The sequence below is a fragment of the Falco peregrinus genome, chromosome 21 (genome assembly GCF_023634155.1).
Source record: "Falco peregrinus isolate bFalPer1 chromosome 21, bFalPer1.pri, whole genome shotgun sequence".
NCBI lineage: Eukaryota > Metazoa > Chordata > Aves > Falconiformes > Falconidae > Falco > Falco peregrinus.
Window position 1 is genome coordinate 2,520,079 of NC_073742.1, and position 13,079 is coordinate 2,533,157.

At 64.4% G+C, this 13,079-nt stretch overlaps 3 protein-coding genes across 5 annotated transcripts; 2 read left to right on the forward strand and 1 right to left on the reverse strand.

The window, feature by feature from the left end:
- The first annotated feature begins 11 nt into the window (after window positions 1-11).
- Window positions 12-1,275, forward strand: RPP21 (ribonuclease P/MRP subunit p21). Of its 2 annotated transcripts, XM_055792561.1 has the most exons (5): window positions 13-155; window positions 407-498; window positions 600-682; window positions 919-1,023; window positions 1,125-1,262. In XM_055792561.1, exons 1-5 carry the CDS (start codon window positions 51-53, stop codon window positions 1,151-1,153), a joined length of 414 nt encoding a protein of 137 aa, XP_055648536.1. In that variant the 5' UTR covers window positions 13-50; the 3' UTR covers window positions 1,154-1,262. The 2 variants fall into 2 exon arrangements, with proteins under 2 accessions (XP_055648535.1, XP_055648536.1); XM_055792560.1 differs by lacking the exon at window positions 600-682 and having other exon boundaries at window positions 12-155; window positions 1,125-1,275.
- GNL1 (G protein nucleolar 1 (putative)) lies at window positions 1,236-5,012 on the reverse strand. Its single transcript, XM_055792497.1, has 12 exons — window positions 4,853-5,012; window positions 4,643-4,766; window positions 4,425-4,555; window positions 3,836-4,029; window positions 3,671-3,742; window positions 3,385-3,577; window positions 3,202-3,297; window positions 2,799-3,002; window positions 2,270-2,448; window positions 2,035-2,182; window positions 1,651-1,791; window positions 1,236-1,538 (listed from the first exon to the last, which is right to left on the reverse strand). The coding sequence occupies exons 1-12, from the start codon at window positions 4,926-4,928 to the stop codon at window positions 1,327-1,329; spliced, it is 1,770 nt and encodes a 589-aa protein (XP_055648472.1). The 5' UTR covers window positions 4,929-5,012; the 3' UTR covers window positions 1,236-1,326.
- Window positions 5,013-5,287: 275 nt separating this feature from the next.
- On the forward strand, window positions 5,288-12,846 carry ABCF1 (ATP binding cassette subfamily F member 1). Of its 2 annotated transcripts, none has more exons than XM_055792493.1 (26): window positions 5,288-5,438; window positions 6,165-6,211; window positions 6,279-6,362; window positions 6,534-6,666; window positions 6,831-6,865; window positions 7,062-7,166; window positions 7,284-7,349; window positions 7,445-7,510; window positions 7,615-7,695; window positions 7,779-7,862; window positions 7,968-8,093; window positions 8,624-8,724; window positions 8,819-8,904; window positions 8,999-9,138; window positions 9,208-9,356; window positions 9,433-9,516; window positions 9,832-9,956; window positions 10,067-10,179; window positions 10,564-10,762; window positions 10,993-11,067; window positions 11,212-11,282; window positions 11,649-11,681; window positions 12,053-12,221; window positions 12,304-12,368; window positions 12,460-12,532; window positions 12,619-12,846. In XM_055792493.1, the coding sequence occupies exons 1-26, from the start codon at window positions 5,372-5,374 to the stop codon at window positions 12,783-12,785; spliced, it is 2,544 nt and encodes an 847-aa protein (XP_055648468.1). In that variant the 5' UTR covers window positions 5,288-5,371; the 3' UTR covers window positions 12,786-12,846. The 2 variants fall into 2 exon arrangements, with proteins under 2 accessions (XP_055648468.1, XP_055648469.1); XM_055792494.1 differs by having other exon boundaries at window positions 7,785-7,862.
- Window positions 12,847-13,079: the final 233 nt, after the last annotated feature.

A 13,079-nucleotide genomic window follows, 5' to 3' on the forward strand; every position in this document is an offset into this window, starting at 1 on the left:
TGCCAGAAGGGCGGAAGGAGGCCCCGCCTCCCGGGGGCTGGCGCCGACCAATGGGAAGAGCCGGCTCCGCCCAGTGGGCAGGGCCAACGCGGGGCGCGATGGCGGCACCGGTGCGGGATCGGGAGGCGCTGCAGCGGCTCAGCTTCCTCTTTCAGGTGGGACGGGGGCGCCTCGGGGGGGCGGTGGGGGTCCGAGGGAGCGGGGTGGGGCCCTGCGGGTAATTATAGGGGTCTGGGGGAGGGCTGTGGGGGGGCTCTATGCAAGCTATGGAGATCTGCGGGGACTTGAGGGGGAAAATGAGGGGCTCAGGGGGGACTCTATGGGGCAGGGGGTGGACTGTGGGGCTGGGGAGGGTTATTGGGGGGGGCAGAGTGGGGGGTCTGCAACTGTGCTCACCCCTCTGCAGGCTGCACACTGGGTGCTGCCCCACAGCCCTGCCCTCGCCCGCTTCTACTGCAGCACCCAGCGAGGGGCCGCCCGCCGCCTTGTCCTGCGCATGTGAGCTATGGGGACTTGGGGGGCCACCCCACAGCGGGGGTGGGGGGTGGTGGCACGATGGGAGTCCTGACCCCCCCTATTGTGCACATGTTCCCACACAGGGCACCTTCGGTGAAGCGGGCCGTGTGCCGCCGCTGCTGCTCTCTGCTGCTGCCTGGGGCTGGGGGCTGTGTGCGCCTGCGAGGTGGGACTGGTGGGGGCTGCATCACTGCCCACCCCGGAGGGTGTTTGAGGCAGGGGAGGCAGGGACAGGTGGAGGGGAGAACAGGGGTCATCCCAGGGGGGTATGGGGTTGTGGGAAGGTGGGGAGAGAGGTGAGGGGGGTAAAGAAGAGTACCCCCTATGCCTGGGGTCCCTGGGGGGGCTGTGGGGCAGAAGGAGGGGGGGGGCCTGAGCCTGACCCCCAGGTCCCTGCCGCAGGAGGGGGGCAGCCCCACATAGTACTGCACTGCCAGAGCTGCCGACGCCGACGCCGCTACCTCTGCCAGCAGAAGCACCGCCCCCTCGACCAGGCCACGCCCACCGGTCAGTGAGGGGCGGGATGACGCTAATAGGGGTGGGCCTAAGCCAAATAAGGGAAGAGGTGGGTGGGACTGTCAGATCGATCGCGCCATCTCTCCCCCCAGGCCCTGCCCCAGAGGACAGCCCAGCATGAACCCTACCCGGCGGCAGAGCACCGACGGGACCTCCGACTGGTCCGCACAGAAGCTGCCTTTAACCAACCAGGAGGCACTGGCTGCAGAAATAAACCTCCCTTTATTTCATATATGGTATTAGCACAGTGGTATATGTCTTGACCTCTGATTGGCTCCGCCCCGAGGGGCGGGGCTAACACTCATCCTCTCCCAGCAGCGCAAAGGGGTTGTGGCCAGTGCTGGCAGGGGGCGTGGCCTCCACAGGCTCCACCTCCTCACCGCTGTCACTCCCCTCCTCCTCCGAGGTGGACCCCTCCCCAGGGGGGGCCGAGCCCCTCGCACCTGGGTCCCCCTGCTCCTGCAACGCCGCCAGCGCTGCCGTCTCAGGGTGCTGCTCCCACAGATCTGAGGGGGGAGAGGAAGGCACCGTGACCCAGCATCCCACTCAACCTCCCCCTCCCCTTCCCAGGATGAACCTGGCACCCCCCGAGGCTGGGAATGGTACTGGGGGGCTCACCCTTCTGGGCGGCATAGCCAGGGGGGCGCAGGCAGAGGCGGAGTCGCCCATCCGCTGCCAGCCGCAGGATGCTGTTGGCCGCCCGGTAGACATCGTTACGGGCTGCCTTTGCTGTCTTGTAGCCTCGCTTCTCAGCCCAGGCTGAGGAAAACACACATGAAAAAAAACAACAACAGTAAATAATAAAATAATAAGTAGCAAAAAGTACTAAAATCATATATATAATAATTAATAAATAGTACCAAATAGCAAATATCTAAAAAACAACAATATCATTTAATTGTTATTGTTACTAAGAAATTAACCAATGGCAAAGCTAAACAACTAATGGCAAAAGGAAAAAAACCCTCCGATTTTAATTCATTCCCACCACAAACAGTGCACCTTCGCAGATGTCCCAGGCGGTCCAGCCGGCGGCGGTGCTGGGAGGCCGCAGCTGGAGCAGCAGTGGCAGCGGGAGGCGGGAGGCCAGGAAGCCCACGGCCGAGTAGGGCTCCTGCAGCTGCGAGATGGGGTAGACGCCCGCCAACACCTTGGGGAGGGGGGGACACACAAACAGGCAGGGCTCAGCAGGAGCAGGCGAGGCTCTGTAAGGGCTGGGGAGGGGGCTGGGACCCACCTGGAGAGCCGGGGGGGCGTGGGAGGGGAAGACGAGGCCTGGGCAGTCGCAGAGTCGGACACGGGGGGTGAGGAAATGCGTCTGGAAGTAGCGGGTGCGGCCAGGGGCACGGGAGACACTGACAGCGCTGCGCCCCACCAGCGCATTCAGCACCGAAGACTTGCCCGCGTTCGGCAGGCCTGTGGGGAGGAGCCATGCCTCCTCAGGCCACACCCCCTCTCAGGAGCCACACCCCCCTAGGCCTCACCCCCACAGCACAACAGAAGACCAACCAGCTCCCCTCCTCTTCTCCTGGTGGGCAAGGACACCGCCATAAGCCCCGCCTCCAGGGTCAGCCCCCACTCCTATCTGCCATAAGCCCCACCCCTCACAACAGGCCACACCCCCTACATGAAGCCCCACCTTTCTAGGCCCCCCACCCCCTCGATAAAGCCCCACCTGATTAGGCCCCACCCCCTGACAAAGCCCTGCCCCCCAGTTAAGCCCTCCCCCGTTATGCCCCATCACTAGGCCAAGCCCCGCCCCTTACCAACACAGCCCAGCGTGAGGATGCCATGCCGGTAGCGCTCCCACTGCCGGGGGGCCACCATGGCGCCGGCGCTGTCCTCGTCATCGTCACCCGCCTCCTCACCATCCCCCACCTCCTCCTGCTGCTCTTCTTCCTCCTCTTCCTCTCCCCGTGCCGCTGCCTCCTCCGCCCGGTCCAGCCGTGCTCGCCAGCTGCTCAGGTCCACTGCAAAACCCATGGTGGGTGATGGAGGGCGCACCCGGGGGACCCACCCCAGCACCCAAAGGGATCCCCCCCCAAACACCGCCTGCCTGGGACACCCATCCCACCACGAAGCTCAGCAAGGTTTGCATTACACAAGGAGTGGATGGAAGACCCCACCCCACTCAGCCAGCACCCATGGGTGCTCCCCTTCCTAGCTCACCTTCTCCCCCTACAATGCTCTCACAAGCTTCCAGCAGCTGCCGGGGTCCCACAGCTCGGCTCCATCCACCCCCCCGCCTCTGCCGCCGTTGCAGCCCTGGGGGAGAAACAATGCGGTGGTGGTGGGCGTCAGAAACCCTGGGTGTGTCCGTCCCCTCCCAACCCTGACCAGCTGGGTCCCTACCAGACATGGGGATCCGTTGGGGGGCAGAGGTGAAGGGGACAACGCGGGCGGAGGGGAAGCGGCGGCGCAGAAGGTGGCTCCAGGCGGTGGCCACAGCAGGCGAGGTCAAGTCCACTTTGTTAAGGATGAGGATCAAGCCCTTCCCCAGCTCCCGCGTCACGTGCGTAGCCAGCGCTGGCGGCACATTCAGTGCCTGAGATGGAGCAGGGAGACACATGGGGGGTTAGCTGCACCCCTGTAGCCTGATTCCCCCCACCCAGGATACCTGGCTCCTCCTTGGACTCACCGGATGCCGGGCGTCAGTGATGAGGAGGATGATGTCAGACATTTCCAGCACCCGCCAGAGCTGCCGCCATGTCTGGGCAGGGTGGGGGACAATGACACAGTGACCCTTCCATCCCATAACACCCCCATGATGACCCCTCAGGATCCCCCGCACACCCCCTCTCACCTCCAGGTTGTGTTCGAATGGTGCCACACCTCCTTCATCATCGTCACCATTGCTGCCCCCCTCCTCAGCCCCCCGGGGGTGCTGGTCCTCCCGGAGGGATCGGAGGAAGGCACTGAAAGCTGCTTCCTCCCGCACACGCAGCTCCTCCGGGCTCATGGCGAAGCTCCAGGGTGGCCGACGTGGGAAGTCCAGCCCTAGCATCCAGCAAGCTGGGTCCCAACAGCCCTGGGACCCCCCTCCAGGGGATATTCACCCATCCCAGGGACTATTTTCCCTACCTGGGGGCCACTTCCCTCCCCCCCATGTTCCTACTTGACCTCTCTGGGCCTACCTCAACCATTTTTAGCCTCCATCTTTAAGCCAATTTACTCTTAGGTGATTAACTACACCCCCTCCTAGGGCAAATCCCCCTCCCCAGGTGTTAGCTACATCCCCCAGCACTTTATTGCACGCCGCCCCCCCAGCACTTAACTACCCCCCCCCCCCAAAAGCCCTAGCCCTACTTTCTCTGCTTATCTGCCCCCTCCTCAAGTTACTTATCCCCCCGCCGGTGTATTTTCCCCCTTCCCCAGGTCTTTCAGCCCCTCACCAAGGCCGTAGATACTATCAGGGTCCAGCTCAAGGGCGGTCTCGGGCAGCAGCTCCAGCAGCTCCTCCTGAGCCCGGCGCCGGCGGCGCGCCAAGGCTTCGGCCCGCGGCCCCCCCAGCTGCAGCCGAAACCTGCCACATACCGAGAACTCACATAGACACGCGGGTCCCCCTCACCTACCCGGGCGCCCTGCACCGCCCCGGGCCTCTCACGGTTACCTGCCGGGGTCGTGGCGGCAGGGAGGGGGCCACGGGTCTCCCGCTTCAACCGGGGCCGCATCGCTGCCCCGTTCCCGGCTCCCACTGCGGCTCCCCGGGCCCGAGTCCGGCCCTGCCGGGGCATCTGCGGACAGAGAACGGAGTGTCAGGGCCCAGCCGGCCACCGCTACAGGGCCCGGCCGACACTCCAGGGGCCCCGGCCCCGCTCACCACCCCGTTTCCGTTCGCGCCGATCGCGCAGCTGCTGCTTCTTCCGCTTCGCGCTGAACGGCCGCTTGCGAGGCATGACGGGAGCTCACGTGCCGGGGCGGAGCCGGCCGCAGCCAATAGGAGCTGCGGAGGGCGCGGGGAGGAAGGAGGAGTAGGAGCCAATGGGAAGGAGGATTACCTCAGCGCCGGGGCGGGACTAATCGCTGAGCGAGCTAATGGTGGGATCATCTAGCCAGGATAGACGGACCAGCGCAAACCAATAGGAGAGCACGTTACCCCAGAAGGGGGCGGGATAAACCCCCGAAAGCCTATGGGAGGAGGGATCACCATACAAGAAGGCGGGACGTAGCAGCCCGGCCCGAAACGGGGTCAGCGGGCGGGACTCGTTATTCAGCGAACCAATCGGAAGTAGCAACGGCCCGGGCCGGCGAGGGTGGCGGACCGGAAGCGGCGCCTCTGCCAGTCGGCGCTCTAGGCGCATCTCTGTGGTTGCGCAGGCGCAGTACGCGGCGCCCGGCCATGCCGAAGGGAGCGCGGCCGGCGGCGGCCAAGCAGGAGGAATGGCGGGGGGAGGGCGATGGGCAGGGTAAGCCGGGGCAGCTGGGGCCCTCCGGCGGCGAGGGAGGGGTGTCAGGACACTCGGGAACTTGGGGGGGAGGGACCCGGGTACCTGGGCCCCCTGACAGGAGAGTGAGGCCTGTGGGAGTAGGGGGCTGTGACAGCGGGAGGCCTGGAGTCTTGGGGGGGGGAAAATGAAGCCCTTGGGGTGGGAATTAGCTCTTTGGGGGCAGGATTTACACTTTGCGGGGTGACTAACACTTTGGGGGCGGATTAACTCTTTTTAGGGGAGGGAATTAACCCTTTTTGAGGAGGGTCTAACCCCAGATCTAAACCCTTTCTGGGGGAATTCACTCTTTTGGGGAACAAATTAAATCTTTCGAGGGGAATTGACATGTTTGTGGGGGGATCAGCTCTTTGGGGGAGGTTAACCATTTTCGGTAGGAAATTAACCCGTCGAGGGGGTAGAATTAAGCTTTTCTGGGGGGCCTTGGGCGCCTCGGTGTGTTGGTGGGGGGGCAAAGCGGATGGGAGGGAGGGGAAGTGCCCAGTCGGCTGGTTCCCCTGGGTCCCGTAGCACGTGGTGGGGGTTGGCAGGGGGCAGCTGGGTCCCTTGTGGTGGTGGGGGGCGCGGGGTGGCCCTGGGCACCTGGGTCCCTCATGGCAGCGTGGGGTGGGTGAGGCAGAGCCTGCCCAGACGCCTGGGGCCTCATGAGTGATGCTGTTTTCCCCTCCCTTCCCACCCGCCACGCAGACCAGCAGGTGAAGAAAGGCAAGAAAGACCGGCGAGGCAAGAAATCGGTGAGCGCTTGACCCCTGACCCCTGACCCTAACCCTGCCACCCCTGACCTCTGCTCTTTGCCCTTAGTTCTTCGAGGAGCTGGCAGAGGAGGAGAAGCCGGCACCCGCTGAGGTCCCCACCCCCTCGGAGAAGGAGGCACCACCCCAACAGGTTCGTTAGGGCTGTGCTAATGAGGAATGTGGAGCTTATTGAGATAAAGAGGTGGGGCTAAGGAGGGTGGGGCTGGGGGGGACGGGACATTGGGGTACCTGGGCCTTAATGAATGGAGAGATGACAAGTAATTAAGCAGATGCTTAACGTGTTTTCCCCGCTGTCCCCAAGGCCTCCCGGAAGAAGCGAGACCGGCGGAAAGAGCGGCGGCGGCCAGGGGCAGAGCCTGAGCCTGAAGAAGTAGAGCTTAGCCGGCGCCTGCAGGAGCTGGCAGCTGCTGGCAGTGAGGAAGAGGAGGAGGAAGGTGAGTCCCGCGAGGGTGGGGGGTCCTTTATCACCTTCCCCCCACCCCCAGGAGCAGTGAGTCTGCCTGGGCTAGAGCGTCCCACCAGGAAGTGCTGCTCTAGGGCTTGGCTGACCTGCAGCTCTATGGCTCCTCACTAAACCCAGTCCCCATCTCCCCCACAGCACCAGCCCCCAGGAAGGGGGGGAGGAGGAGGAAGGTGAGTGTGCGGGGAGGGTCCCCAAAATATGAAGTGGGCGGGACACCCTGAAAATGGGGAGAAGCAAGAATATGGGGAGAGGAGACTGAGGGAAAGGAGCCAGAATTTGGGTCTGGGGAACTGGGACTCCTGGAAATACTTTGGGGGGAAATAATTTGGGGTCCCTGGTCCACACCCCGTCATGTTCCCCTCCCAGGGTGGCAATGTCTTTGCGGCATTGAGCCAGGAACAGAGTGAGGAGGAGGAGGAGGAAGATAAAAAGGACGAAGGCTCACGGCCCGGCAAGAGCAAAAGCAATAAGGTGGGGGTACCTGGATGCCTGATTCCGCTTAGGGGTGGGGGCACCCCAAAAGCTGGATCATGTTTGAGGGGAGGGGCCTGGATGCCTGGGTCCCCCCTCTCTGACAGTTCCGGGCAGGAGGAAGAGGAGGGTGAGAAGAAGAAGAAAAGCCGGAAGAATGAAAAGACCAAGGCAAAGCGGCAGGTGAAGGAGTGGTTTGGCAGGGGAGGACACCCCGGGGTTGGGGGATCCCCATGCTTTGGGGTCTCACCCCACTGTTCCCCCCACACACACCCCAGGGAAAAGCCCCCAGCGAGGATGAGGCCGAAGGCTCTGATGAGGATGCGCAGCCCAAAGGCGGGAAGGTGAGGGGGTGGGGCAGGGCCGTCCCAGAGGCCTGGGTCGTTTGCGGGGGGATGGGGAGCTGAACCCCACCACCATACTGTGTCTGCGTACCTGCCCGCTGCAGAACAAGTTTACGGCTCTGCGTGATGATGATGATGATGATGATGAAGATGAGGCCGAAGAGCCCCGGAAGGGCAGCGAGCCTGTGAGTCCCTTGGGATGAGGGGGAGGGGGGAGCCCCCCAAATACTGGGGGCTGATGGCAGGGGGGTGCTGTCCCGTATCACAGCATGAGGAGGAGGAGGAGGCTGGGAGGAAGGCCGAGCCCGACGCCCGCGTCAGCAAGAAGGAGAAAAAGAAGATGAAGAAGCAGGTGAGGGGGGGGCGGGGGGCAGAGCATGGTTCTAAATGGGTGTGGCCTGTGAGGGCGTGGCTTGGCGCTGACCCCGCCCCTTTGTCTCCCCCCCTGCCCCCCCAGATGGAGTACGAGCGACAGGTTGCTACCATAAAGGCGGCGGCGGCGGCGGGCGAGAACGACTTCTCAGTGTCACAGGCCGAGCTCTCCTCGCGACAGGCCATGCTGGAGAATGCCTCTGACATCAAGGTGACCCTGACACCCACCCTGGGGACCCCCCAGATCCCCCCAAAAGCCCCTCAGGTGGTACCTACTTTCTCCCCGCCTCTGTGAAGTGGTATCTTCCGTGTTCCCCCTCTTACGCTAGAGAGATGGAATCTTCCGTCCCCCAGTGGGCTGCATCTGGTACAGAGATGAGCGGAACTGGGATGCACTGTTATATGGGAACGGGGGTGGGGTGGGGGAGGGGGGGAAGTGGGCCGTGCCATTTTATTGGGGGATGGGGGGTTTGGACCATGCCATTGTAGTGGGGAGAAGGGGATTGGGTCACCCCATTATACAAGGAAATGGGGGGGACCAGGGCACACCGTTACAGTAGGGAGGAGAAATAATTCGGCCATACCATTGTGCTGGGGAAAAGGAACGGAGGGTCAGGGGGGCTAGGGGGTCGGGGGGGGGGGGCTGGAGGGGGCAGGGGGCCACAGCTGGGGGGTTGGGGGCTGCCCCATTACTCAGGGGAGTTCCCTGACACCCCCCCACCCCCCCCTTACCTGTCGCAGCTGGAGAAGTTCAGCATCTCGGCCCACGGGAAGGAGCTCTACGTCAACGCTGACCTCTACATCGTGGCTGGGCGCCGCTACGGCCTCGTAGGACCCAATGGGTGGGTGCCCCCCGCCCTTGGGGGGGCTGGGGCGGGGGTAGGCAGGGTCGTTACCCCCCCACCCAGCAGGGTTTAACCCCTCACTCACCTGCAGGAAAGGGAAGACAACGCTGCTGAAGCACATCGCAAACCGGGCGCTGAGCATCCCCCCGAACATCGATGTGCTGCTCTGCGAGCAAGGTGTGCCCAGGGGTCTCGGGGTCCCCTGGATACCTAGCTCCCCCCAAAACACCTGAGACCCCCCCCCAAAAAAAAACCCTTCTCCGTCCCCCAGAGGTGGTGGCGGATGACACACCGGCAGTGCAGGCGGTGCTGCGCGCCGACACCAAACGACTCCGGCTGCTGGAGGAGGAGAAGCGGCTGCAGGCGATGCTGGAGAAGGGTGACGACACAGCTGCCGAGCACCTGGAGAAGGTACAGGGACACCTGGGGACATCGGGGACCCCCTGAGGACCCCTCAAAATTACACCCACTGCCCCCCAGGTGTATGAGGAGCTGCGGGCGATAGGGGCAGCCGCTGCCGAGGCCAAGGCGCGGCGTATCCTGGCCGGTCTCGGCTTCAATCCTGAAATGCAGAACAGGGCGACAAGGAAATTCTCCGGTGGGTGGCGGATGAGGGTGTCATTGGCCCGGTAAGTGACGGGGGGGACATTGTGGGGGGGTCACAGATGTGGCTGGGACCCGGTGGTGACACTGCTGTCACCTCAGGGCCTTATTTATGGAGCCGACGTTGCTGATGTTGGATGAACCCACCAACCACCTCGACCTCAACGCAGTCATCTGGCTCAACAAGTAGGGACGTGGGACAAAGAGGGGGGGCACAAGGGATGTGGCGGGAGGGTCCCGGGGTGAGGGAGACCCGGCGCTGGGATGTCCCCAGGGTGGCTTTGTCCCCAGGGTGTGGTGTCCCTGGCGGGGGTTTGGCCTCCCTGATTTGAGCTGTCCCCAAGCGTGGTGTCCTGCCGGATTTCCCCCAAGATGTGACTCCCCCAAGATGTGACTCCCCTATGGAGGGGGGCTTGTCCCTGTGCTGGGGGTTGTCCCCACAGCCAGGGTGTCCCCTCAACGTCCCCACACTTCGATGTCCCCATCCCCCTCCTACCCCAGCTACCTGCAAACCTGGAAGAAGACGCTGCTGGTGGTGTCCCACGACCAAGGTTTCCTCGATGACGTCTGCACCGACATCATCCACCTCGATGCTCAGCGCCTCTTCTACTACCGGGGCAACTACAGTGCGTAAGGGGGGGGGGGGGTGTCAAGTTGGGGGAGGGGCTGGGGTAATTAGTGGGGGTTACTTGCCCCTCCCAGCCCCCCGTGACGTCCCGCCCGTTGTCCCTCACAGTGACATTCAAGAAGATGTACCAGCAGAAGCAGAAGGAGCTGCTCAAGCAGTTTGAGAAGCAGGAGAAAAAGCTCCGTGACCTGAAGGCTGGTGGCAAGTCCACCAAGCAGGCGGTGAGCGAGGGGAGATCCCTCTGGGATCCATTCCCTTGGGATCCCTTGCCCGCCAGGATCACCACCTGCCCCCAGCATCTCTCTTGTTACCCCGTGTCCCCCCAGATCCCTGCCCTGGGGACCCCCACCCCTCCTGGGATCCCCCTGCCACACAAGCTGCCGCCTCCTCCCTACAGCGGGGATCCACTGCAAGGATCTGGAAGGACCTGGGGGCCAGATTGGTGCCAGGGTGGGGTTACTAGATCTGTTACTCGTTGCGCTCCCCACTCTTTATCCTGCCATGTAGCCCAGCTCCCTGTAAGGGATCCGATGGTGGGTGTGAGGGGGGGCTCAGCAGATCCCAGAGCAGATCCCTGATGAGATCCCCTCCCCCCCACCCCTCAGGAGAAGCAGACGAAGGAGGCGCTGACGCGGAAGCAGCAGAAGTGCCGGCGGCGGACAGCAGCGGAGGAGGCAGCCGAGGCCCCGGAGCTGCTGAAGCGACCCCGGGAATACACCGTCCGCTTCACCTTCCCCAACCCGCCCCCCCTCAGCCCCTTCCCCAACCCGCCCCCCCTCAGCCCCCCCATCCTCGGCCTCCACGGTACCCGGGGGGCACCTGGCAGGTTGGGGGGCTGCTCCGGGAGGGGGGTGTGGGGAAGATATGGGGCACGAGGGGGGTGCTTGGGGGGCTGTGGGGGTTTTAAGGGGCAATTTGGGGAGACTTGGGGCAGCAGGGGGGGGTTATGGGGCTCTGTGGGGCCTCGGGGGGGTGTCGGGGAGCGTTTGGGGGTGTCTAGGCCCCCCCCATCTCAGCCCCCTCCCCATGTGCAGGCGTTGATTTCGGCTACGAGGGGCAGGAGCTGCTCTTCCGCAACCTCGACTTCGGCATTGACATGGAGTCCCGGGGTGAGACCCGACGTAAACATGGGGGGAGGGGGGGGAGGGACCCCCCCCTGCAATAACGGGGGGAGGGGGCCAGGAGACCCCACAATAACACAGGTCGCCGGGTGTCCCCCCTTTTCCTCTGCTCTCTCCCCCCCCCCCCCCCAGTTTGTATCGTGGGCCCCAACGGCGTGGGGAAGAGCACGCTGCTGCAGCTGCTCACCGGGCAGCTGACACCGGTATGGACACCCCACCCCACCCCCACCCCCCAAAAAAAAATGTGGGGGTGCACCCCAAAAATAGGGTGGGAAGGGGGGGGTGGGTGTCTTGGTTTGGGGGTTCCTCTGCGTTTTGGGGCTCCCCCCGTGTATTTGTGAGGCTCTTGGGGAGCAGGGGAAGACCCTACATCCCCCCCACCCTGAGGGGTCTGGGGTGCCCCCGGGGATGGGGGGGGCGGGGGGGGGGGGGGGGGGGGGCTCCCAGGGTGTTGGCAGGTACAGGGGGGGCGGGTTGGGGACCCCCCGGTGCCTCTTGGTTGGGGTGAGGGGGGGGCTGGATGTTAGGGTCGTTCCCACCCCCCCCCCGAAAGACTATTTTCCTTCCAGACACGGGGGCAGATGCGCAGGAACCACCGACTGGTGAGTAGGGGCGGGGTCTCGGGGGGGCGGGGTCTCGGGGGGGCGGGGACTAGAGAGGGGCGGGGCCTCTGGGGGGTTTAAGATGGGCGCTTTGGCAGGGGTTGTGTCCTGTGGTCATGGAGGCGGGGCTTCCAGGGGGAGGTGTGCAGATGAGGGCGGAGCGTCGGGGTGGGGGCGTGGCATCCCATCGGTGAGCTTGGGGTGGGGGGCGTGGCCTGTACAGGGGGCGTGGCTTCCCACAGCAGTGTGGCCTTACCCCTGGGGCTGTACCACACAGGGAAGCCAAACTGGGGGGGGGGCGGGGGGGGGGGCGGAGTTAAACCCGGGGGGGTGGCCGGTGGGCGTGGCCTGAGCGCGCCCCTCCCCTGCAGAAAGTGGGCTTCTTCAACCAACAAGCGGCCGAGCAGCTGCGGCTGGAGGAGACGGCAGCCGAGTACCTGCAGCGCAACTTCAACCTGCCGCACCAGGACGCGCGCAAGTGCCTGGGCCGCTTCGGGCTGGAGGGCCACGCCCACACGCTGCAGATCGCCAAGCTCTCCGGTGGGGGCGGGGACTGACAGGGGGAGGGGCTCTGGGGGGTGGGCGGGGCTCTGAGCCTGTCCCCTCCCCCCCCTCCCTGCAGGCGGGCAGAAGGCGCGAGTGGTGTTTGCCGAGCTGGCCTGCCGCGAGCCCGACGTGCTCATCCTGGTGAGTGGGTGGGGGGCGAGGGGGCGGGGCTTGGATGGGGCCACACCCTTCCTGGACCCACCCACCTCCCTCGTTTCCCCTCCCCCACCAGGACGAACCTACCAACAACCTGGACATCGAATCCATCGACGCGCTGGCCGACGCCATCAACGACTATCGGGGAGGTGAGGCGGGTGATGTCAAGGGGGGGGGGGGGGGGTTGGTGTGACGTCGGTGTGACGTCATCGTGACGTCATCGTCGCCCGCCCAGCCGTCATCGTGGTGAGCCACGACGCCCGCCTGATCACGGAGACGAGCTGCCAGCTGTGGGTGGTGGAGGAGCAGGGCCTCAGCCAGATCGACGGCGACTTCGACGACTACAAGCGGGAGGTGCTGGAGGCGCTGGGGGAGGTGGTCATCAACCGCCCCCGCGAGTGAGGGGGTGCTGCTGCGGGGGGAGGGGCAGGCAGCCTCTGCACCCCTCCCCCACTAATAAAAAGGACTGGTGCACCAGTGGCTGGAAAGTGCTTTGATTTGGGGGCCGCCGTCAGTAGGTTTCAGAGTGAACGCTAGCGGGGGGCTTCCCTGACCACCACCATTAGGCTTCAGAGTGAACACCCGCCGCTGTATTTCAGCATCGACGCCGTCGGTAGGTTCCAGAGTGAACGCGCGTAACCCGGTGCTGACATCACTCGTTTTTGGATGTTTTTTTTTTCCACCAGTTTATTATTA

What these genes read in the sequence shown, in the direction of transcription:
- RPP21 (XM_055792560.1), top strand. Translation starts at nt 51, where the DNA reads ATGGGAAGAGCCGGCTCCGCCCAGTGGGCAGGGCCAACGCGGGGCGCG. An exon ending in CGCCGCCTTGTCCTGCGCAT is followed by an intron (nt 499 to 918) that starts GTGAGCTATGGG and finishes TCCCTGCCGCAG; the next exon opens with GAGGGGGGCAGCCCCACATA. An exon ending in CGACCAGGCCACGCCCACCG is followed by an intron (nt 1,024 to 1,124) that starts GTCAGTGAGGGG and finishes CTCTCCCCCCAG; the next exon opens with GCCCTGCCCCAGAGGACAGC.
- GNL1 (XM_055792497.1), bottom strand. Translation starts at nt 4,928, where the DNA reads ATGCCTCGCAAGCGGCCGTTCAGCGCGAAGCGGAAGAAGCAGCAGCTG. An exon ending in GCGCGAACGGAAACGGGGTG is followed by an intron (nt 4,767 to 4,852) that starts GTGAGCGGGGCC and finishes CTCTGTCCGCAG; the next exon opens with ATGCCCCGGCAGGGCCGGAC. An exon ending in CCTCACGCTGGGCTGTGTTG is followed by an intron (nt 2,449 to 2,798) that starts GTAAGGGGCGGG and finishes TCCTCCCCACAG; the next exon opens with GCCTGCCGAACGCGGGCAAG.
- ABCF1 (XM_055792493.1), top strand. Translation starts at nt 5,372, where the DNA reads ATGCCGAAGGGAGCGCGGCCGGCGGCGGCCAAGCAGGAGGAATGGCGG. An exon ending in TGTGCTGCTCTGCGAGCAAG is followed by an intron (nt 8,905 to 8,998) that starts GTGTGCCCAGGG and finishes TCCGTCCCCCAG; the next exon opens with AGGTGGTGGCGGATGACACA. An exon ending in GCAAGTCCACCAAGCAGGCG is followed by an intron (nt 10,180 to 10,563) that starts GTGAGCGAGGGG and finishes CCCACCCCTCAG; the next exon opens with GAGAAGCAGACGAAGGAGGC.